The sequence below is a fragment of the Papio anubis genome, chromosome 17 (assembly GCF_008728515.1).
Source record: "Papio anubis isolate 15944 chromosome 17, Panubis1.0, whole genome shotgun sequence".
In the NCBI taxonomy this organism is placed as follows: Eukaryota; Metazoa; Chordata; class Mammalia; order Primates; family Cercopithecidae; genus Papio; species Papio anubis.
In genome coordinates, this window is record NC_044992.1 from 66,089,654 (window position 1) to 66,111,257 (window position 21,604).

Consider the following 21,604-nt stretch of genomic DNA (forward strand, 5'->3'; position numbering starts at 1 on the left):
TTAAAGAACAAAAGAACAAATATAAGTGTGGACGTGTACATTCACATCCCCCCACCCCAAACCAAATGAGCATTTTGGATGAAAACTCAGGAGGCTGCTTAATCAGTCTTCAGATGGTCTCAAGTGGTGCGGGTCAGATGGAATATGATGGATGACAAGAGTCAAGATTTGAAATGATTTGTTCATGCTGGAATGTTGGACTAAAACCAACTAGATGAGATTTCACAGGGATAAAGTTCTGCTTTTGGTTAAAACAAAACAAAAATCAATACAACACTATAGGAAGGAGGAGAGACTGGGCTTAACAGCAATTCTTGGGAAGAAATTCAGGGGCTGTTTGTAGACCACAAGATTGGCAGAGGGGGAGCGGAGTGGGGAGTGGAGGGGGAACCAGGGTGGGCGCAAGTTCAGCTCAGTGCCCCGGGAAGTGGAGGACCTAAGACATGAGCCCCACTGCGCTCAGAACTGATGAACAACCTGGACTTGAGTGACCCACTCAGGCCACATTTAAGAGTGACATTAACCAATCATCTAGAGGACAGTGATGGCATGGGCAAGGGTCTGGAGACCTTAGCCCCAAGCAGGACACCTGTCCCACTTGGAGAGCATGAGGTGAGCGGGTTATGAAGAAGCCAGGTTCAGCTGTCTGATGGGGCGCCACGCAGAATTGGAAACTTCTTCCAGGCTGTCCTAGAAGACAAACAAAGATCCAGGGGATGAGTGGCTTAAGGAGGCAGGTGTCAGCTCAGTAGAAGAAGGAACATTCTATAAGCTGAGACTTCACAGTGGAAGAATAGACTGTCACATGGGTGGCCTGGGGATGTTGGGGGAAAGGGTGGAGGATGTCGAGGGGGTCCACAATCCCTGGAGGTGTCAAGAGAGACCCAAGGTCAGCACTGAGTGTGTGATCTCAGTAGACCTCAGCGCTTCCCAGGCCCACCTGTGTCAGAATCCCCTGGGGGCTGGTAAAAGTGCAGGTACCTGGGCCCTCCTCAGACCTACTGCATCAGCATCCCTAGGGCTGGCTACAGTCTCCCACCTTTTGGAGTCGCAGGACTGGAGGACAGTATTTTCCTATTGCCCGAATAAAATGTCCTGTAGAGCCAGCTTGCCAGGGACCCTGAACCTTCACCTCCCCACCCCCAGCCCCACCTGCCAGAATGTGAGTTGTCATCTGCCTACTCAACACAGCCCCCAGGAAAGAGATCCTCAGCTATAGTCAAAAACCTGCTCTCCATACATGTTTATAGCAGCTGTATTCAGAATTGCCAGAACTTGGAAGCAACGAAGATATCTTTAATAGGTGAATGGATAAATTGTGGTCCATCTGGATGATGACATATTATTCAGCACTGAAAAAAATGAGTTATCAAGCCAGAAGAAGTCACAGAGGAATCCTAAATCCATATTACTAAGTGAAAGAAGCCAATCTGAAAATGTTCCACACTGTATCATTTCAACTCTATGACACTCTGGAAAAGGGAAAACTAAGGATTAAGGCCAGGTGCAGTGGCTCACGCCTGTAATCCCAGCACTTTGGGAGGCCGACGGGGCATCGCGGTGGGGTGGGGTGGGGATCACCTGAAGTCAGGAGTTTGAGACCAGCCTGGCCGACATGGTGAAACCCCGACTTTACTAAAAATACAAAAAATTAGCTGGGCGTGGTGGCACGTGCCTGTAGTCCCAGCTACTCAGGAGGCTGAGGCAGAAGAATCGCTTAAACCCAGGAGGCAGAGGTTGCAGTGAGCTGAGATCACGCCATTGCACTCCAGCCTGGGCAACAGAGCAAAACTCCATCTCAAAAAAATAAAAATAAAGGGATTACAGGGGAGGGGGGACTTAATGGGCAGAGCACAGAGGAATTTTAGGGCAGTGAAACTACCCTGTATGATATGGTAACGGTGGACACATCATTTTTTCATTTTTTTAAATTTTTTGCAGAGGTAGGTTGTCACTATGTTGCGCAGGCTGGTCTCCAACTCCTGAGCTCAAGCGATCCACCCGCCTCAGCCTCCCCAAGTGTTGGGATCACAGGCGCGAGTCACTGCACCCGGCCAACGCATGTCTTTATCCATATGTCCAAACCTATAGAATGTGCAACGCTGAGAAGAAACCCTACTGGAAGCTGTGGGCTCTGGGTGACGACGGTGTGTCCATCTGGGCTTATCGCTTGTAACGGACGTGCCACTCTGCCGCAGGATATTGGAGTAGAGTAGGAGGCTGTGCATGTGGGGGGCAGCAGATATATGGGAACTCTCTACTTTCCACTTAATTTTGCTGTGAACCTAAAACTGCTCTAAAAACAAGGTTTGTTTTGTTTTGTTTTGTTTTGTTTGGAGACAGTCTAGCTCTGTCACCCAGGAGGGAGTGCAGTGGCGCGATCTTGGCTCACTGCAACCTCCACCTCCTGGGTTCAAGCAATTCTATGCCTCAACCTCCTGAGTAGCTGGGATTACAGGCATGAGCCACTGCACCCAGCCCTAAGCTTATTTTTTAATATAAACAAACATTCTCCTCTGTGTATCACCTCTAACCTCTGTTTGGGATCTTGCTTGTAGTGCTGCAGTGGGCGTTGGTTTCTATGGAAACAGCGAGACCAACGATGGGGTATACCAGCTGATGTACTCCTTGGAAGATGCCAACCACACCTTCTCTGGGATCGATGCTCTGGTAAGGCTCCCGGGCAGCTGGCCGGGTACAGGCACAGCCCACAAGGTCAGTGTGGTCAGAGCAAGGGCCCCCGTCAGATCCCAGCTGGCTCAGCTGCACACGGAGGGGGTGTGGTGCCCGAGGGCTGACCCCTGCCTGCGCTGCAGCTGCCTCTGCTGAGGCAAATGGGCAGCTGTGCGCCCCAAGCCCAGAGGGGTGGCAGGGATGGGGGTGAGGACCAAAGGAGGCAGCTGTGGGATCAAACCCCATTTTCCGGCAAGCTCAGCACTTTCTGATGTGTCAGAGGAGGCCTTGAATGTGGAAAATCAGCCCCATTGCATTTTTTGTGTTCATTTTAAGTGCTGCATATTAAGTATTGTGGGGTCCAGGAGATGCCAAGAGGAAAAAACTGTCTTCAGAAACAACTGGGGGCTGAGCGTGGTGGCTCACTCCTGTCATCCCAGCACTTTGAGGGAGGCCAAGGCATGTGGAGCTCAGGAGTTTGAGACCAGCCTGGGCAACATGGCAAAACCCTGTCTGTACCAAAAATACAAAAATTAGCCAGTGGTGGTGTGGCTCTAGCTACCCGGGAGGCTGAGGCAGGAGGATCACTTGAACCTGGGAGGCGGAGGTTGCAGTGAGCCAAGATCACACCATCACACTCCAGCCTGGGCACCAGAATGAGACTCCATCTCAAAAATTTAAAAAAACACACACACACACACACAATTGAAGAGCCCCATGGCGTGGGTGCTGGAGACCTGCCCCAGCTCTTTGGGGCTCTGGCTTCCAGGCGGTGACTCCAGGTGGGGGCTCACAGTGAAGGATGCGCTGGCCTGGCCTGGCCAGAGGAGGTGTCAGACTCTTAGGAGAAGGGGAAGGTTACTCTGCTAAGCCAGGGCTGGATTTTGTGGCAGAGGCTGCTTGATACACACGAGCCTTTTGCGGGGGCTGCCACCCCTCTGCCGGAGACATGGCCCAGGGAGGAGCACGATGAGGGTGGACATCTGAGGACTTGGTTCCCTGAAAACTGCCTCTGCCTTTTCTACCCCACCTGCCTGGAATTGGAGTTTTCCCACATTTTGACCTTGGCCCCCACACACGTCATTCTCACTCTAAGCACCAGGCCTTTTCAGCTGCTTACCCGAGCAGCCTCTGCCACAAAATCCAGCCCAAACAGGAGAATTTGGCCACTGCCCCAGCATCCTCCAGAAGAGGATTGGACCCCATTTGCCCCCCTCCTGCTCCTTTAAGCTCCTCTAAGGCTTTAATCCCTCAGTCAACAAGGGGGATCGGGGGTGTCACCTTAAAGAGACAGCCGTGCTGCTCCTCCGTGCCCAAGTCAATTGTGGGAGGAGGCCCTGGCCTCCAGAAAGGGGCTGAGGGTGGCTACCAGACGAGGGGCCCTGGTCCTTTGCAGAGTTCATTCGGCCACCCGTGTCCACTGGAACCCATCCCCATAGCTGAGGGCTGATTCCCAGTGTGTAGATGCTAGTCTGGAACAGCCTTGCGTGGTGAGCTGGGGCGGCTGGGATGGAGGAACTGAGTGACAGCCAGCTCCGGCCTGGGAGGCAGAGGTGTCACCTGGCCTGGCTGGGGAGAACTCTCCCTCTGGGCACCCACCCTTGCCCCAGGCCGTGGGGGGAAGGGTCCCATGGTCACTGCCCTCTAGGCTCTCTCTGCCCCTCCCTGCCATCCTGCTTCCTGCCTCGTCTTCACCCACCAGCACTAGGATCGCTGGAGGAGGAACCTGGCCCTGTGCGCAAAATCCCCTGCCCTGCCCAGCCCAGGAAGGCCCCAGGGCCATGACCTTCACGGGTTTAGAGAAACTCCCGAACTCCCTTATGGGAAAATGTCAAGTCCTAGAAGTCCCTGTCCCGCAGGATGAGAGCCGCCAGGGAGGGGAGCTGGGAACAAGCCCCATGCTGGGGCCTTCCACGCCACGGCCTGATGGTGCTCCGGGGCCAGGTTTGGACATTTCACAGCAAGCCCCACTCTCTGAAATCCCCCGTGTCCCCAGAGGGACAGGTTCTGTATCTCTGGAGATCAGCCCCTCATCGTCGCCATTGTTACCGAGAAGTGAGGCCAGGAGTCCCGGGGCTTCACACTGGTCCAGCCAGCCCATAGCTGCCTTCAGCCTGCGGGTGGCCACCTCCCCCTCTGGCATGAACCCCTAGGGCCCAGATGTAGCTGCTGCCTCCAGGTGGAAAGGCGGCACCTGGGTCCTTGCTAGGACCTGTGAGGCTGGTTTGGTCCTCAGGGTAGACACCCAGCACACTAGTCCTCGGGGCTCCAGGGGAGGCAGCAGATCTAAAAGACTTCCCAGATCCAAGGGGGAAGTCCAGATATCAGGTAAATGACATTAGTGAAATAATGTCAGTGAAAGTGCCGGTAGACTACCAAGTACGCTCAGCTGTATGACTGTGATTCTGAGTGCTATTAGAGTAATTACTGTAATCACCTTGGGGTCAACGGGAGGCTGGGATCCGGGACGCTGTGGGCGGCAGAGGCAGGTGGGGGACTCGTGGGCAAGTCAGGCAGGACCTGAACCTGGGCCTTGCCAGAGCCCAGATCATGCAGGTGAGTGGCCAACAAGAGGCCCTCTAGGGATGCACCCACAGAGTGGGGTGGGCCCTGCCCCAAGTCCCCCTTTCCTAGACTGGAAGCCCCACACCTATGCGTGTCCAACTAGAGGGACACCTGTGCCTTGGTGGGTAGGGGCGGTGGTCCAGGGATCAGGCGGTCCTGGGAGGGCTGCACGCCCCAGTCTGGGGGAGTAGAGAGGCGTCATTTCAGGATACCAAAACTTCCTGTACCTGGTAGCCAGCATGGCCCCTCCAGGCTCCCTCATGTGAGCCCGCAGCAGGCTGATGGGCAGCCCTCAGGTGAAGAAACTGAGGCACAGGGAGGTTGCATTGCTGGCCCGAGATTGAAAATATGTATGTTTCGGAGCAGAAGCCAGAACCCAGGCCTTCTGGTCTTAGCCCCTTACCTCCACTGACCTGGCCCATCCACCTTTCCTGATAAGCTCACTGAGTGCGGGAGAGTCCTCCCTCCCAGAGGTTTTCATACTTGAGCTTGCATCAGAATCACCTGGAAGGGTTGGTAAACACTGATTGCAGGGCCCCACACCCGGAGCTTCTGATTCAGTGGGCCTGGGGCAGGCTGAGTGCTTTTGCGTTTGTGAGTGAGTTCCCAGGGGGTGCATCTTATGCCCCTGGTCCCAGGACCACACTTGAGAACTGCTCTTTCCTCTAGACCATGGTCTCCGCCACCTGTAGCTCGTCCCTAACTCTGCCCAGCCTGGAAAGCTGGCCTGTCCCTCCTGTTCCCAGAGCTTCCCATGAGAGAGAGCCTGATTCCATCTCTGGGTCATCCCACCTGTGCCTGGGGGGAGTGCTATGTCCCGAACCTTAAGGAATTGGGGATGGTATGGAGAAGTGGTGGGGAGTTGTAAGTCGGTCACTGCTGTCATTCTTATTTTTTAAAATTTTAGGATCTTTTGAGCCTAGGAGTTCAAGAACAGCCTGGGCAGCATAGCGAGACCCCATCTCAAAAACAATTTTTTAGTGTTGTCTCCTGTGGGAAAATATCAGGAAAAGAGAAGGCATGACAAATACAAATATTGCCTTCTTCCCCTGTCCCCCGAGGAGGAGTTTAAGAAATGGAGAAGTTAAAAATGTAGAACTGTGAAGGAGAAAACAAGTGGCCTTACAGAAAAAGTTTACAGACAATTTTTAACAGCTCTTTGCTCTGAAGTTTGTTTGATATAATATAGAAATATAGAAATGTCACCTATTACTGGGTTTGTTCAGAATGGCACTATTCTTTGACAATAGTGCCATTTGTTATCAGTGGTTCCAAAGTGGTTGTACATTTATCTTATTAAATTGAACAGCCAAGTGTACTAGCATGACATTTAGTTACTGAATGTACTTTTACGGTATGAGGTCTTTTTCCCCTGTGCTACGGGGCTGTTGAATCTGTACAGGGTAGAGTGTCTCTGTACACTGGTATCTCTTAGTCCTTAACCAGCTCGTAAGAACCAAGCATAAGCCAGAAAACGGAACAAGCCGCTGACACTGAAAAAGAAAACAAAATGAAACAAAGGGAGCCATTCTCTTTTCTGGAACCAGGAACTCCCAGCGTAGCGCAGATGTAAAAGGCCACACAGTTGACGTGAAGTCCCAGTAACACAGAGAACACCGTTTGCCTCCAAGAGTGCGGGAATCTCATCAGCCCGCTGATCTCACTGTGGGAAGTTTCTGCCTCTTCTTCTCTGTTTTTATCTCCCAGACCTGTGGGAGCTGAAGGCTGCCGAATGTGGATTAGTGCACACTGCCCCTGTCCCGGCCCGTTGTGCTTCTTGGTTTAGCATGACAGTTTCAGAACAACAAAGCGCTTTCTCCCCTCGCTGCCAGCAAGGGTGTGCTTCAGGCTGCTGAGCTGCGCCCCGGGGCTCTGCAGGCACCCTGGGTCTGGGCTGTGGGAAAGCCCCGCTAACCAGTACGAGCCTGCCTGTGCTCTTCAAAAGCCAGTCAGGGTCGACCACTTGGACCATTAGAAATGGAGGGACATGGCCGGGCGTGGTGGCTCATGCCTGTGATCCCAGCACTTTGGGAGGCTGAGGTGGGTGGATTACTTGAGGCCAGGAGCTCAAGAGACCAGCCTGGCCAACATGGTGAAACTCTGTCTCCACTAAAAATACAAAAGTTAGCTGCACATGGTGGTGCACGCCTGTAGTCCTAGCTACTTGGAAGGGAGGCTGAGGCAGGAGAATCGCTTGAACCCAAGAGGCAGAGGATGCAGTGAGCCGAGATCGCACCACTGCACTCCAGCCTGGGTGAGAGAGTGATACTCCATCTCAAAAAACAAACAAAGGAAGGAAGGAAGGAACGAAAGAAAGAAAGGAAGAAATGGATGGACAGGCTACTCTGGAACACTGCCTATAGGGTAGCCCTGCTCTGCAAGGAGCAGCACCTTTAAAAATAAATAAATAATGTTTTCAACTGGATGGCCAGCCATCAACTTTCTATTTCTGTCTTTGCATTGGCAGATGTTTCCTTTAGGGTCCACTCAACCCCAGGCCCTTAGGGCTCAGCCAAGGGACAGGAGCCTGTCTGCCCACCCAGCGGGACACACGTCCAGGGGAGGATGTGAATACAGGGAGAAGGCGCCGGTTTCCTCCTCCTGCCTCATGTCCAGGCTCGTCAGAGACGGGATCGCAGCTGTTTTGGTTTTTGCAAAGTCCCATTGTCCTGCCTTCACTACGCTCAGGACACGCAAAAGTTGTTGCTAGCTACCACAACAAAGCCTTTCTCTTATGGAACAGTTAGCAATCCTGTTGTGGGGATACAAGGTCAAGGTAGCAACATAGAGTCTGTTTCTCTAAAAGAGAATTCGTAAGCCTAAGTGTTGAAAGTTTTAAGAGAATCTTCAAAGAATAATGGATTATTTTGTTGGTTTCTCCATGTGGGTGTCTCTCTCTAAATATAGTAAGGTATAGTAATGAATGCATACGTTTATTCCAGCCCTTTACAGCAGGTCACTGGTGGGCATATGGCAGGCCCCTGCTTAGTATGCATCAGAGACTCCAGAGTGCAGGGATGTGCCCACACTCCCAGCGCCAGAGGCTAGACCTGGCAGCAGCCTCCAGCACACAGTGGTGTGCTCCTCTGGCACCAGTATTCTGTCTCTTGGAGCCCAGATCCTGGTTAAGGCCAGTTCAGGGACTGCCCCCTGGTTTGAGGGACATGAGGGCTGGGTGGGTAGTGGCAGCCTCTGTCTTCAGTCCTTCCGTCCAGGGGCACAGGCTCGAGATCTTCAGGGCTGGGGCAGCATGGTGTGTTCATTCGTGCCTGAGCAGGCCAGGTCACCTTTTTTTTTTTTTTTTGAGACAGAGTCTCACTCTTGTTGCCCAAGCTGGAGTACAATGGTGCAATCTTGGCTCATTGCAGACTCCGCCTCCCCGGTCTGAGCAATCGTCCTGCCTCAGCCTCCCAAGTAGCTAGGACTACAGGTACATGCCACCACACCTGGCTAATTTTTATGTTTTTTTTTTTTGTAGAAACAGGGTCTCACTATGTTGCCCAGGCTGGTCTCACACTCCCGGGTTCAAGCAATCCGCCTGCCTCAGCCTCCCAAAGTGCTGGGATGACAGGCGGAGCTGCACTGACACCTGGCCAGGCCACCTTCTGCTGCCTGTAAAGACCTCTTCCGGGATGAGAATCAGAAGCTTTACCTCCCTGGCTTTTGCCCCCTGCTCCTCCCTAGGTTTCCGGAACTACCCGGAAGATGAAGGTGGACCTAGAGCAGCACCTGGCCCGGCTTAGTGAGATCTTTGCTGCCCGGGCGACAGCATGCAGACCCCAGTTCATACAGCAGATGCATGGCAGCTGTGCTGTTGTTCAGCTCTCAGGACTGCTCCATCGGGAGGGAAGTCACCATGGAGCTGACCAAGCTATCCGACCAGACTGGCTACATAGAGTACTACAGGTGAGGGGCCGGTGGGAGGCAGAGGGAGGGGCAGCAGGGGCTACATCCGCTTCATTCATCGAAACCTGCATGTTGAGCTCCAGCTGGAGAAGGGCCACCTGAAAGTCTTTTTTTTTTTTTTAGACAGAGTCTTGCTCTGTCACCCAGGCTGGAGTGAAGTGGCGCAATCTCAGCTCACTACAACCTCTGCCTCCCGGGTTCAAGCGATTCTCTTGCCTCAGCCTCCCTCCCAAGTAGCTGGGACTACAGGTGTGTGCCACCATGCCAGACTAATTTTTGTATTTTTAGTAGAGACAGAGTTTCACCATGTTGGCCAGGAGCTGGTCTCTCGAGCTCCTGGCCTCAAGTGATCCACCCGCCTCGGCCTCCCAAAGTGCTGGGATTACAGACATGAGCCACCGTGCCCAGACCAGCCTCACTTACGAGTGATGGGGGCTGAGGGGCACCACCCTCACTTAGGTGTACAAACTCATAGCCGTGTCATCTGACCTCTGGGGCTTTGTTTACATCTCCCCTGCCTCCCCATTCGCCAAACCCCGGCCCAGGCAGAGGCACTGGACACAGTCGGCAGAGCAGGGACCTGCTGCCTCTCTCCAGGTGCAGGGTCCAGCGAAGGTTGCTCTGGGGAGAGCGCAGGAAGGAGGCAGCAGCCCCAGCCTTTGGAGGGCTCCCGGCTGAATGGTGGCCTGGGCTTGTGCTCCCAGGGCCCCAGGCCTAGCCTGGAGGAGGCACGCGGGGAGTGGAAGAATGAGTCATGAGGAGCGAGTATCAGTTCTTTGGATCCCTCCCGGCTCCCTCCATGTGTTGGCTCCTCTTCAAGCCATTGAGGAAATTCAGAGCCTTTAGCTCAGGGTTGCACAACTTACTCCTGTTTTCTGGATTTGTGTTCCCTTGTGTCATAAAGCCCCATGCCAGGAGGTCACTGCTGGACTGAGTCCCGGGGCCTCTCCCCTTCCCAAAAATAGGAGGTGGCAGATCCCTCAGCAGAGGGAGCTCATGAAGTCCCCAGCTCTGGGGGTCCTCCCCACACCTTGCCTCCCCAGCCCGTCCAGCCCCTGCGTCTCCGCCATGTCCTGGATTCTCTGGATTGAAGGGACCTTGGTCCTGCTCCCCAGCAGAGTGCCCCCCTCCCAGGGGACAGAAGGAAACTGCCAGCTCTAAGGACTGTCTGTGACCTCCTGCTCCTGTGGCCCCAAAACAGGGGTATCTGATGAGTCTCCTGATGCGTGGGCCATTCATTGCCTGAGCCTTCGAAATCTTATGTCAGGCAGGGGCAGGGGTACAAAGGTATCCCTTTTGACCTCACTCTTCTCTGAGCGCACCTAGCAGAGGACTGTGTATGTTTAAGAGCCTCATGTGGGCATTTTGATAATGACACGGATGGAATTAAGTCAGAATTTACATATCAAAGGGGGCTTATTGTTAAGGCGATTTTATTAAAATAGTGGAAGGATGGTGCCAACTGCACATCAGCTATTTCGGCATGGGTGATTGATAGGACCCCCTGTGAGCCCATCCCCCACTCCCCACTCCTTATTCAGGTTGAGGCAGAAGAGGTTTGGCTGGGCACGGTGCTGTAATCCCAGCACTTTGCGAGGCCAAGGCAGGCAGATCATCTGAGGCCAGCAATTCGAGACCAGCCTGGACAACATGGAGAAACCTCATCTCTACTAAAAATACAAAAATTAGCTGGACGTGGTGGCGCATGCCTGTAGTCCCAGCTACTTGGGAGGCTGAGGCAGGAGAATCGCTTGAACCCAGGAAGCGGAGGCTGCAGTGAGCCAAGATTGTGCCACTGCCCTCCAGCCAGTGCAATAGAGTGAGACTCTGTCTCAAAAGAAAAAAAAAAAAAAGCAGAGGTCTAGTCCAAGGTTGGCACCTGTGGCTCCTAAACATCAATGATGTCTTTGCTTCCATCTGTGGCTCCTCCTCTTACCTGAGCTGCTCTGGAACACAAGCCCTCCCTTGAAGGGCCCCCGTCTTTGCTCTTGGGATAGTCCTTGAGCATGACTATGCAGTGAAGCAAATATTTCCTAGCATTTTTATACAAGGCCTGGCGAAGTATTGGAGGAGATAAAAAGCCGAGGGGCTCCTCTCTTTGAGAGGCTACGGTTGAGGGAGGAGGCAGCCAGGGTGGGAGTGGCTCTGGCAGGCAGAGCCGAGTTCTGGGTTAGGAATACATCCCCCAGTCCTCGCCTGGCTCCTCTGGGAAAACACACCCGCCTAGAGGAGATGTTTCCAGGAACCCCTGACAACATGAGGCGTGGAGGCAGGGAAAACACACTGAATCACAGCCACAGAGAGTGGGTTAGAAGCACCCCTAACTGGATTTCCTGCTGCTCTACAGAGCGGAGGCGAGAGGTGAGAAGAAATCTTTAAGTTTGAAACGTGAACTGGGTATTTGGAGAGGTGCCCTGTGGCTGGCTGTGTCCCTTGCAGGAAGCTTGGTGGAGACAACGTGGAATTCCTGGGCCAGGCTCTCCCCACCATGGGGCCTTGGCTTCCAATCTGTAGAATGGGATCCAGCTCACACCTATGATCCCAGCACTTTGGGAGTCTGAGGCAGGAGGATCTCTTGAGTCCAGGAGTTTGAGACCAGCCTGGACAACACAGAGAGACCCAGTCTTTATAACACGTGTGTGTGTGCGCACGCGTGTGTGTGAAAATAAGAATGTGATCCAAACACTAGATGGTTTGCGACGTTCCTTCCAGCTCTGAGCTGAGTCTAAGGAAACTGGCTTCTTGGTGGCAGCAGGCTCTGCCCACTCCGCAAAGTCCCCAGCTCCATTCCTGGTGTGCATTGCCCCCTGCTCTGTGCAAAAACAAGGACTTTGATTAGTCCCCTTCTCTTGGCAGTAAGCCTCGATCTGGGGAGTCAGGAAGAACCTCCCGTGGCTGCTGGGGCCTCCAGCTTGCTCCCTCCCCTCTCTCCCTTAGAGCCTCTTTGCCACTTTCCGCCAGCTCCAGGGCACTCCCTGCCCATGCTCCAAACTCCTTCCCCTTTATGATGTCAGTGAAGCAGAAAACCATTGCTGGAGAGGAGAAGTCAGCGACTTTACTCGGCTCTTGCAGCAAGAGAAATAATGATCCAAATACTTCCCTCTTTGGGGACTGGGAAGGCCCTGTCTCTGCACCCGCCCTCCTCTGTCCACTCTCCTGCTGGTGCCCAGCACAGGGCAAGGGGCATGGCTGCCAGGGGAGACCACTGGCCTCGTGAGGACCACCTTGGGGACCTGTGTGGAAGCGAAAGGAACAAGGGCACTTTGGGGTCTTCTCGGTGCCCTTGGGCTTAAGGTACTTTGATTCTTCAGCCTGTTCTCTGGAGAAGCAGGAGGGCAGGGCCTTTGAAGTCCCGGACTGCCTTGCCCCGTCAACCTTTATATTTAGCAAGCACCTAATCCTTACTCTGGCCCTGTGAGATGAGGGGTTCCAGCTCCCTTTACAGATATGGAAACCAAGGTCCCAAGGGGTGAAGTAGCATACCAAGCTCTCCCAGCTGGGGTATAACTGCCTTTCCCCATCAGCCCAGCCTTGGGGCCAAAAAGGCCAGAGGAATGAAGGGCTTGGAGGAGCCTAGAGGTCTGCAGGGCTGTCAGTACCCTGACCCAGACTCCCAGGTTCCACACTGAGCTCTCTGATAGTCAGAAACGAGCCCACTCACCTGGGTATCCCTGGTGCCAAGCTCAGTCCCTGGCACAAATGTTGCTTAAAAATGAACCTAAAGGCCGGGCACGGTGGCTCAAGCCTGTAATCCCAGCACTTTCGGAGGCCGAGACTGGTGGATCACGAGGTCAGGAGATCGAGACCATCCTGGCTAACACGGTGAAACCCCGTCTCTACTAAAAAAAAAAAATACAAAAAACTAACTGGCGAGGTGGTGGCACCTGTAGTCCCAGCTACTCGGGAGGCTGAGGAGAATGGCGTAACCCGGAGGCATGGAGTTTTTTCGTGGCAGTGAGCTGAGATCCGCCACTGCACTCCAGCCTGGTGACAAAGCGGTGACTCCGGCCTCAAAAAAAAAAAAAAAATGAACCTCAAATCTTCTTGTTGTTGTTATTTTTGAGATGGAGTCTCACTCTGTTGCCCAGGCTGGAGTGCAATGGCGTGATCTCGGCTCACTGCAACCTCTGCCTCCTGGTTTCAAGTGATTCTCCTGCTGCAGCCTCCCGAGTAGCTGGGGCTACAGGCGCCCACCACCACAACTGGCTAATTTTTGTATATTTTGTAGAGATGGGGTTTCACCATGTTGGCCAGGCTGGTCTTGAACTCCTGGCCTCAAGTGATCCACCCATCTTGGCCTCCCAAAGTGCTGGGGTTACAGGCGTGAGCCACTGTGCCTGGCCTGAACCTAAAAGTCTTAAGTTATGGATCCCATCCAGCAAGGGGGCAAGATGGGAGGCCTTGGGGAGCCAGACTGGGTGTTTGTCAGAGAGGCACGTTAGGGGGCTGTGTTAGATCTGTGGCTATAAACATCAGGCCTTGGCTGGTCTGATGCTGTCTGAGAGTTCTAGAAGCAAAGGGAAGCAGGGTCCTAGGAGATGCCTGCTGGGAGGCTGCAGAAAGACACGTCAGAGTGGTGCTGTCCAGGGTGGTAGCCCCAGCCATGTGTGGCTATTTTAATTAATTAAAATTAAGTAAAGTTTAAAATGTATTTCTTCAGTTGCACAAGCCATGTTTCAAGTTCTCGGTAGCCACCTGTGGGTAGTGGCAAAGGAGGCTGCACAGCAGGGATTTAGAACAGTTCCTCCACTGGGGAAAGTTCTAGTGCACAGTGCTGGTTTTGACACTCAGCCTGGAGGTGAAGGCAGGGGGTGGGAAGTGACAGCTCTGTCCAGGCAGCAGTGGGGGTGCAGCTCCCGAGCCTTCAGCCCACGCATGCTGGTTGCTCGCTGGCTCTGGGCAGTGTGTTGTAGTAAAGGGTCCAGGGTCCTGGGGCGGCTGCGCAGGCCTCCCAGGTGGCCAGCAGGTCAGGAGGTCCACCCTGTTGCTCCTGACCATCCCTGCCCGTCTACCCAGGTGGCTCTCCTACCTCCTGCTCTTTATCCTGGACCTGGTCATCTGCCTCATGGCCTGCCTGGGACTGGCCAAGCGCTCCAAGTGTCTCCTGGCCTCGTGAGTATCCCTACCCGTGGACCTGGGACAAAGAGCTGGGCAGGATGCCATCATCAGAGAGAGACGAGGGCCTGGCCAGCTCCGGAGTGTGGGAAAACAGCCAGGCTGCCTGAGGCCACCTTCTGCCCCGTCCTCAGCACTCAGCAGAGGAGACAGACAGCAGCCACCAACTCACCATCTGGTCACCCAACGAGCAAGCACTAGGCTTTCCTCCTTCTCTGGGCCTGACTCTGTTGAGCGGCTAAGAAACATGGGCCCACGCATGAAAGCCTCCGGCCATCTTAGCCAGATGCTGCCCCCTTAGCCTGTGCTCTCATGCCTGGGTCTCTTTAGCCCCAAGGACCTGGGCTCCGTGGCTCTTTCCTAGTAGTGAGCAGGGCCCACGTCAGGGCAGGGACTGAGGCTGCCTTTGGATCCACTGCAAGGGTCTGGGGGCAGGGTGGGCGGGGTGATGGCTGAGAGGAAGGGGAGCCCGCCTACCAACCTTGTCGCCTGCCTCTCTCCTAGGATGCTGTGCTGCGGAGCACTGAGCCTGCTTCTCAGCTGGGCATCCTTGGCCGCTGATGCCGCTGCGGCAGTGGTGAGTTGGGGGACGGGGTGGGTGGTGGGTGGTCTGCCAGGATACTCCAGTGTGTCTCCAAGCAGGGCCAGCTTCCGGTCCCAGCTCCTAACCTAGAATCCCAGAATCTCAGAACCAAAGGGACTTGTGTCATCTGAACCGGCCCCTCTCGTTACAGATGGGGAAACAGGCCCAGAGAAAGGAAGGGGCCTGCCCAGGGTCAGGAGCTGTGATAAGACACCATAGCTTAGACTCCAGAGAAGCCCCCTGAGTCGCCCCAGGCGCAGCTTAGGCTTACACATGCTTAGGCTTAGGCATGCCTGGATGACCATGGGCTTCTCTCTAGGTGTGAAGAACTGACCGGCTCCTGAGAATGAGTAGGGGTCCGAGCCTCAGACCAGGGAATCCCTCCCGTATCAGAAGCTGCTGCTTTGCCAGCTCCCCAGGCCCTGGGACTGTAGAATGGTGTCCGACTTGCCTTCCGCCCCAATGTCCCAGGACTTACGGTCTGAAGCACACGTGCTGTATGTTTCTGGATGTGATGCCTCAAAATGGTTTAAAAAAGAAAAAGGTGGGGGTTTCCTATGCAGGTCCACATGATCTTTAATGGACCTAACACTGGCGCTAAGCTGTGTGCATGAGGCTGTTCATTCACTCAGCTGACATTGTTTGCTGGGTGGCACTCGATGGTACAAGACGCCTGGGGATGCGGAAGCCAAGAGGACGTGCTGGTTGCTGTTGACAAAGTTCCAGCCTTTGGAAGCAAGACTTGTAGGCAGATAACTGTGATACAGTGGAGGTGCAGTGTGTGTGTGTGTTTGTGTGTGTGTTAGTGTGCGTGTGTGTGTTTGTGTGTGTGTATATTTGTGTTTGTGTGTTTGCGTGTGTGTTTGTAGTGTATGTTTGTGTATGTTTGTGTGTGTGTGTGTGTTCATGCACGTGCATGTGATAGAAGAGAACACAGTTTACCAGGGGCATTCAAGGAACCCTTCCCTGATTCAAAGGTCCGCAGACTAACCCTGGGACATGCATCTGTTCTGCCCTAGAGACCTGGGGCTTGATAGGGATAAGATGGGAGTGGCTTGTACCAGAAGCTCCCTAAAGCCATCCCCATCACCATGGCATGAGTAATGCACACGTGTATTAGTCCATTTTCATGCTGCTGATAAAGACATACCCAAGACTGGACAATTTACAAAAGAAAGAGGTTTAATTGGACTCACAGTTCCACATGGCTGGGGAAGCCTCATAATCATGGTAGAAGCTAAGGAGGAGCAAGTCATGTCCTACATAGATGGCAGCAGGCACAGAGGCCTTATGCAGGGAAACTCCCATTTAAAACCACATCAGATCTACTAGAAGTGTGTGGCTCACACCTTGTCCAGTGACTTGGGGGTTGGCCACTAGCTCTGGGACACAGTGCCCTCAGGGACTCTGGCACTGACTTAGCACCTCAGGCAGAGGCTTATGCAGAAGGGAGAAGAGAGGGCATGTCCTGTCTTTGCTCCCCGCCACCCAGTGCAGTGACCACGGACCAATGAATGGCAGAGAAAAGGCCCAAGTCACATTTGAAAGCATGCAGGAGCTGGGACACTGCTGCCTGGCCTGCAGCCTCTCCTCTGGGGCCAGGGGCACGCACAGGGAAGCCACAGGGAGCACACGGCGAGCTCCTCCAGGGCCCCATCCCACTTTCTGGGCAGCCTCTGCCTTCTGGAGGCAGCAGTGGCTTCCAGCTTGCCGCTGTGAGCTGCCCTGTGGTGGCCACCCCTCCCAGTGGGGGCTCCTCCCTCTCACCAGGCTTCAGTGTTCTCAAAAACCAGAGGCCATTTAATCTCCCAGCTGGGCGCCCTGGAATGCAGGGAGCTGGGGAGAAAGGCCATTTCCCTAATTCCTCTAGTCAGGCCCTTGTGTGTGAGAGGGGGAGCAGGCGGTGGAGCTGAATGGGCTTTTGACGGGCTGGAGATGCTGCTGCATTTTAATAGGAAGCCGGGTGAGGAGGAGCCAGGAGGGCGGGGAGGGTGGCCGGCTGTCCCGGGGTTATTGTGGAGAGCTTTTGTGTGGCCTCCCAATGCCACCCTGCTCTCTGAGGCCTGTTTTGACAGCCATGGGGCCAGAGGACTGACAAACCCTCCCCTCTCCGCCCCCCACCCCACCCCTCTCTGTCCCTAGAAAGGACTCCATGAGGACAGAGGGCTGCCCTGGAGATCTGCTCCGGGTGAGGTGGGAGAGGAGGGCCGGCAGGACTTGAGCAGCCAAACTCTGAGCTTCCAGGCCCTGGGGCTACCCCTTGTGGTCAGCACTGCGAGTCAGGAGGTGTCTAGGGTGAGGGACTAGAGCAGGCAGAGAGGCTGGGAAGCCCTGGAAGAAGGAAGGGGGAGGAAGTGGGTTCAGCTGTGAGGGAGGGAGGCAAGGGCTGTCACAAGTGCTTTGGCCACCGAGCCCGGGGACAGAGCGCTCCGGGGAATTCCTCCAGCCAAGGGGCAGCCAGGCCTGCCCCTGAGTCAGAGAGTGGGAGTGTGGCCTCTGCAGCCACTCTGTCTGGGCTCACATCCCCCCTTCAACCCTTCCCAGCAGTGGAAACCCAGGAAGGTTCCTGAAGTTCTCTGTGCCTCAGTTTCCTCCTAGGTGAACACAGAGAATAACAGGACTTACCTCAAAGGGCTGTTGCTAGGGAAAGATGAGTGGGTTAATCCTGGGAGGCACACAGAACATGTCCAATAAACAGTGGCCACCACTGGCTTCCTGTGCATTCATCATCATCATGCTAGGGTCACGGGGCGGCCGTTCAGACCCACACCTCCATTCTTAGGAGCTGCCTGCAGGCTTAGCCATCGCCTGGGCTGGTTAATGGGCAGCCTCTCCCACCTGCCCCAACTGTGCTCAGTGCCCTCCTTCCTGTCCCCTCTCCTGCCATCCCCATCACCATGGCATGAGTAATGCACACGTGTATTAGTCCATTTTCATGCTACTGATAAAGACATACCCAAGACTGGGCAATTTACAAAAGAAAGAGGTTTAATTGGACTCACAGTTCCACATGGTTGGGGAAGCCTCATAATCATAGTGGAAGGCAAGGAGGAGCAAGTCACGTCCTACATGGATGGCAGCAGGCAAAGAGGCCTTATGCAGGGAAACTCCCATTTTTAAAACCATCAGATCTGCCAGGTGCGGTGGCTCACACCTGTAATCCCAGCACTTTGGGAGGCCGAGGCGGGTGGATCACCTGAGGTTGGGAGTTCACAACCAGCCTGACCAACATGCCAGAACCCCATCTCTAGTAAAAATACAAAATTAGCCAGGCATAGTGGTGCATGCCTGTAATCTCAGCTATTCGGGAGACTGAGGCAGGAGGATTGCTTGAACCCAGGAGGCGGAGGTTGCAGTGAGCTGAGATCACGCCACTGCACTCCAGCCTGGGCAACAGAGTGCGACTCTGTCTCAAAAAAAAAAAAAAAAAAATCAGGTATTGTGAGACTTACTCATTATCACGAGAACAGCGTGAGAAAGACTTGCCCCCATGACTCAGTTACCTCCCACCTAGTCCCTCCCATAACACATGGGGATTCAAGATGAGATTTGGGTGGGGACACAGCCAAACCATATCAACACGTATACACACAAGTGCATATGCATCACACACGTACATGCACATGCACACAGGTGTTTGTCTTCATTAATGGGAGAGTTGACTCCTCGCTGAGTCCCACACCCCAAACCATCCTATGCACCTATCCCAGGAGATGGAGGCTCCAGGGTGGCCAGGGCGTGTGAAGAGCAGGCCTGGCCTGGGAGGGGGAGGAGGGAGGCAGGAGGACCACATCACTGTGGAGCCTTGGACTGGGGCCTCGGTCCCTCTCCTTTCTTGGTTCCCAAACTTCTCAGGGGTGACCCAAACTGAGATGGTGGCCTCGCTCTTTATTTTCCCAAGGCTTCCCCATCCTCCACTTGGGCCTGGCTGCACACTCTGCCACTCCAGCCAGGGGGCGGGGGCACACCACCAGGCCTGCTGGCGCCACAGCTCTGATAGGTAATAATAGGCCAGGTTGATGTATTATGAATGCTAGTGGTTTGTGTATAAAGCATTTCTCCCAGGGTCTTAAGTGCATGCGTGCGTGCGTGTGTGTGTGCGTGTGCACATGGGGCTCTCAGGAAGCTCTGTATCTAGAGGGGCATGTTATTCCCCACCCTCGCTATACACACATTTCCTAGACCATAAGTGCTGTGATGCACTAACCTGTAGTTGCTAGAACCCTGCACGGCACTGAGGAAGTACTCCATAAATGTCTATCAACTTAACAAGTTAGTGAGTGATGCTCTATTGTGACCCCTGAGGCAGTGGTTCCTGAAGGAGGACAGGGCCACCGGCAGAGCAGGGCACTCAGAGGGGTCCCCTGCCCAGGGAGCATGCACCAGAGGAGGGGGATGCCCCTAAGAACAGGCCAGAGGACTTGAGCTCTCCCTGGCTACTCTAGAAGGCAGAGGCCCCCCGTTTTTCCAGTCCCCAGAGCACCCCAGGCCAGATCTGCGGTACACCTGGCTTAGAGGCCATGTACTTGCTGACGCCTCTCCTGGGGCCTGTGTCTGCTCCCACCCTGCTGCATGGGCCTTAGCAATCACCTAGCCAGGCCATGCTGTGGGGCCAGGCCCTCCAGCTCGTAAGTGGCAGCCGCCTCTCAGCTCCATGCCCTTCCCACCCCGTGTCTTGGCAGGTGAGGACCTGCCCCCAAGGCTCACAGATGCTTCAGCACCAACCTCGTTCTTTAGAAAAAGTTCGGGGGAGCCTTCATAGATTGTCCACCCGTCCCTGTAGGACTTGATCACAGCAAGACAAAATGTAAAACAGACATGAGCAGATGAGGCCATGGTGTAATGAACTCCCACACACACAGCCTGCAGCTGCCCTGGGGCCCAGGATGGTGGCCCCCAAGGGTCTGTCCCAGAAGAGGCATTTGGGAATAAGAGTAACAGCATGCTCTCCACCCCAGTCACTTTTCCAAGCACTTTACATGCAGTGGGTGAATAGCATTATCATCTCCATGTCACAGATGAGGCAACCGGGGCACAGGAAGAATAAGTAACTTGTCCAAGGTAACAGTGCTAGGAAGGGGCAGAGCCAGGTTTGAACCCAGGAGGCTGGCTCCAGACTCTGTCCTTTGCCACCTGGGAGGGAGCTGAAGGGGCTGGGGTGATGGGCTCCTGGCTCCTCCCAGGACCCCGATGTCCTGGTATCTGACTTTCCTCCACCCCGTCCCTCTCTCCCTCACTCAGGCCACCAGTGACTTCTGTGTGGCTCCTGACACCTTCATCCTGAACATCACGGAGGGCCAGATCAGCACAGGTAACACACTCTCAGGCCGCTGCTGCGGATGCATGGGTGGCCAGACTGTGTGCCCCTACGTACCTCTTTCAGCCCTGCAGCCATCCAACCCCTCCTCAACCCTGAACTTGAGGTCCAGCTCTTGCTCTAGGCCATTTCCTAGAAACTGCCTCCCTTGGGAACTCAGGGACGGGGAGGGAGGTCTGGCTTGGCCACCAAGGATGATAGAGATCTCATCTGGTCATTTGTGAGCTGCCTAATGCCACGCTGTTGCCCTGCAGAGGTGACTCGCTACTACCTGTATTGCAGCCAGAGTGGAAGCAGCCCCTTCCAGCAGGTACGGCCCCCCGAGGCCTGCCCGCACCCTGCCCACAGCCACTCCCCCTTGACCCTAAGCCCCACCACTGACCAGGATGGCGGAGGTGGCAGGGCCTTCCTTGCCTCACCGTCGTCCTCTCCTTAGCTGCTTCTGTGGGGGCGGTGTGGGGAGCTTGCTTTTGGTCATGGGTTCTAGATCGGTGGTTAACGTGTGTGCAGCTCAGTGGGGAGCTGGTTCCATGTAGATGCTGTGCAGCAGCCCTGGGGTGGGGCCGAGATGCTGCATGTCTCACAAGCTCCCAGGTGAGGTCAGGGCTGCTGGTCCAAAGACCACATCTGAGCTGCAAGCAGGGAGAAGACTGTGTAGCTTTCAAGAAGCCAGAGGAGCAGGGGGAGACTTCCTGCAAGTGGAAGGCCTGTGCAGCTGCAGCCAGGTGGGAGGGGCAGGAGCATAGGCCCCTCGGCCGCTGTGGGGCTCCTGGGAGATGGAGCCTCACGGTGGGGCTGTGTCTCTCCTGGCCCAGACCCTGACCACCTTCCAGCGCGCGCTCACCACCATGCAGATCCAGGTCGCGGGGCTGCTGCAGTTTGCCGTGCCCCTCTTCTCCACCGCAGAGGTAAGGCAGCTGTGCAGGAAGAGGGGAGCCCCAGATGAACCCTGACAGCCCTTTCCCCTACCCCAGCCCCAGGGCCAGGCTGTGCACAGCTTGCTGCTGGCTCTCTGCGCTCCCACCCCCGTGACCTGGCTCCCACCCTTGGCTCTAGAGGCCCCTGAGCACAGCTGCTGTGGTGGTTTTCTCCGCCAGCTCTCCTCCACAGCCCCTTCGGTGTCTCTGTCTCTCTTCCTGCTTCAGGAAGACCTGCTTGCAATCCAGCTCCTGCTGAACTCCTCGGAGTCCAGCCTTCACCAACTCACCGCCATGGTGGACTGCCGAGGGCTCCACAAGGTGCACCGGGGCCCTGGGGGCACGTGGAGAGTGTGAGGGCACCCAGCAGGCCACACCTTCCAGAGAAAAGCCGGTAGAGGCTGAGGAGAGTGGTGGCCTGGGCCCCCTTCAGGCCCAGGAATGGAGCTGAAGCCAGACAGTGGGAAGGGAGGGGGTGCCTGGCCTTTCTCCAAGGGCTGAGACAGGGAGACTCAGTACAAGGGACCA

The 21,604-nt window shown here is 54.9% G+C and overlaps 1 protein-coding gene across 1 annotated transcript in view; it reads left to right on the forward strand.

Moving 5' to 3' along the window:
- Window positions 1-21,604, forward strand: part of TTYH2 (tweety family member 2) — a 40,740-nt gene that overhangs the window by 14,975 nt on the left and 4,161 nt on the right. Inside the window, 9 exon segments of the mRNA XM_031657741.1 lie at window positions 2,559-2,670; window positions 8,923-9,072; window positions 9,074-9,144; window positions 14,161-14,256; window positions 14,764-14,836; window positions 20,084-20,153; window positions 20,414-20,469; window positions 20,975-21,067; window positions 21,305-21,397. Of these exon segments, the coding sequence (XP_031513601.1) occupies window positions 2,559-2,670; window positions 8,923-9,072; window positions 9,074-9,144; window positions 14,161-14,256; window positions 14,764-14,836; window positions 20,084-20,153; window positions 20,414-20,469; window positions 20,975-21,067; window positions 21,305-21,397 (814 nt within the window).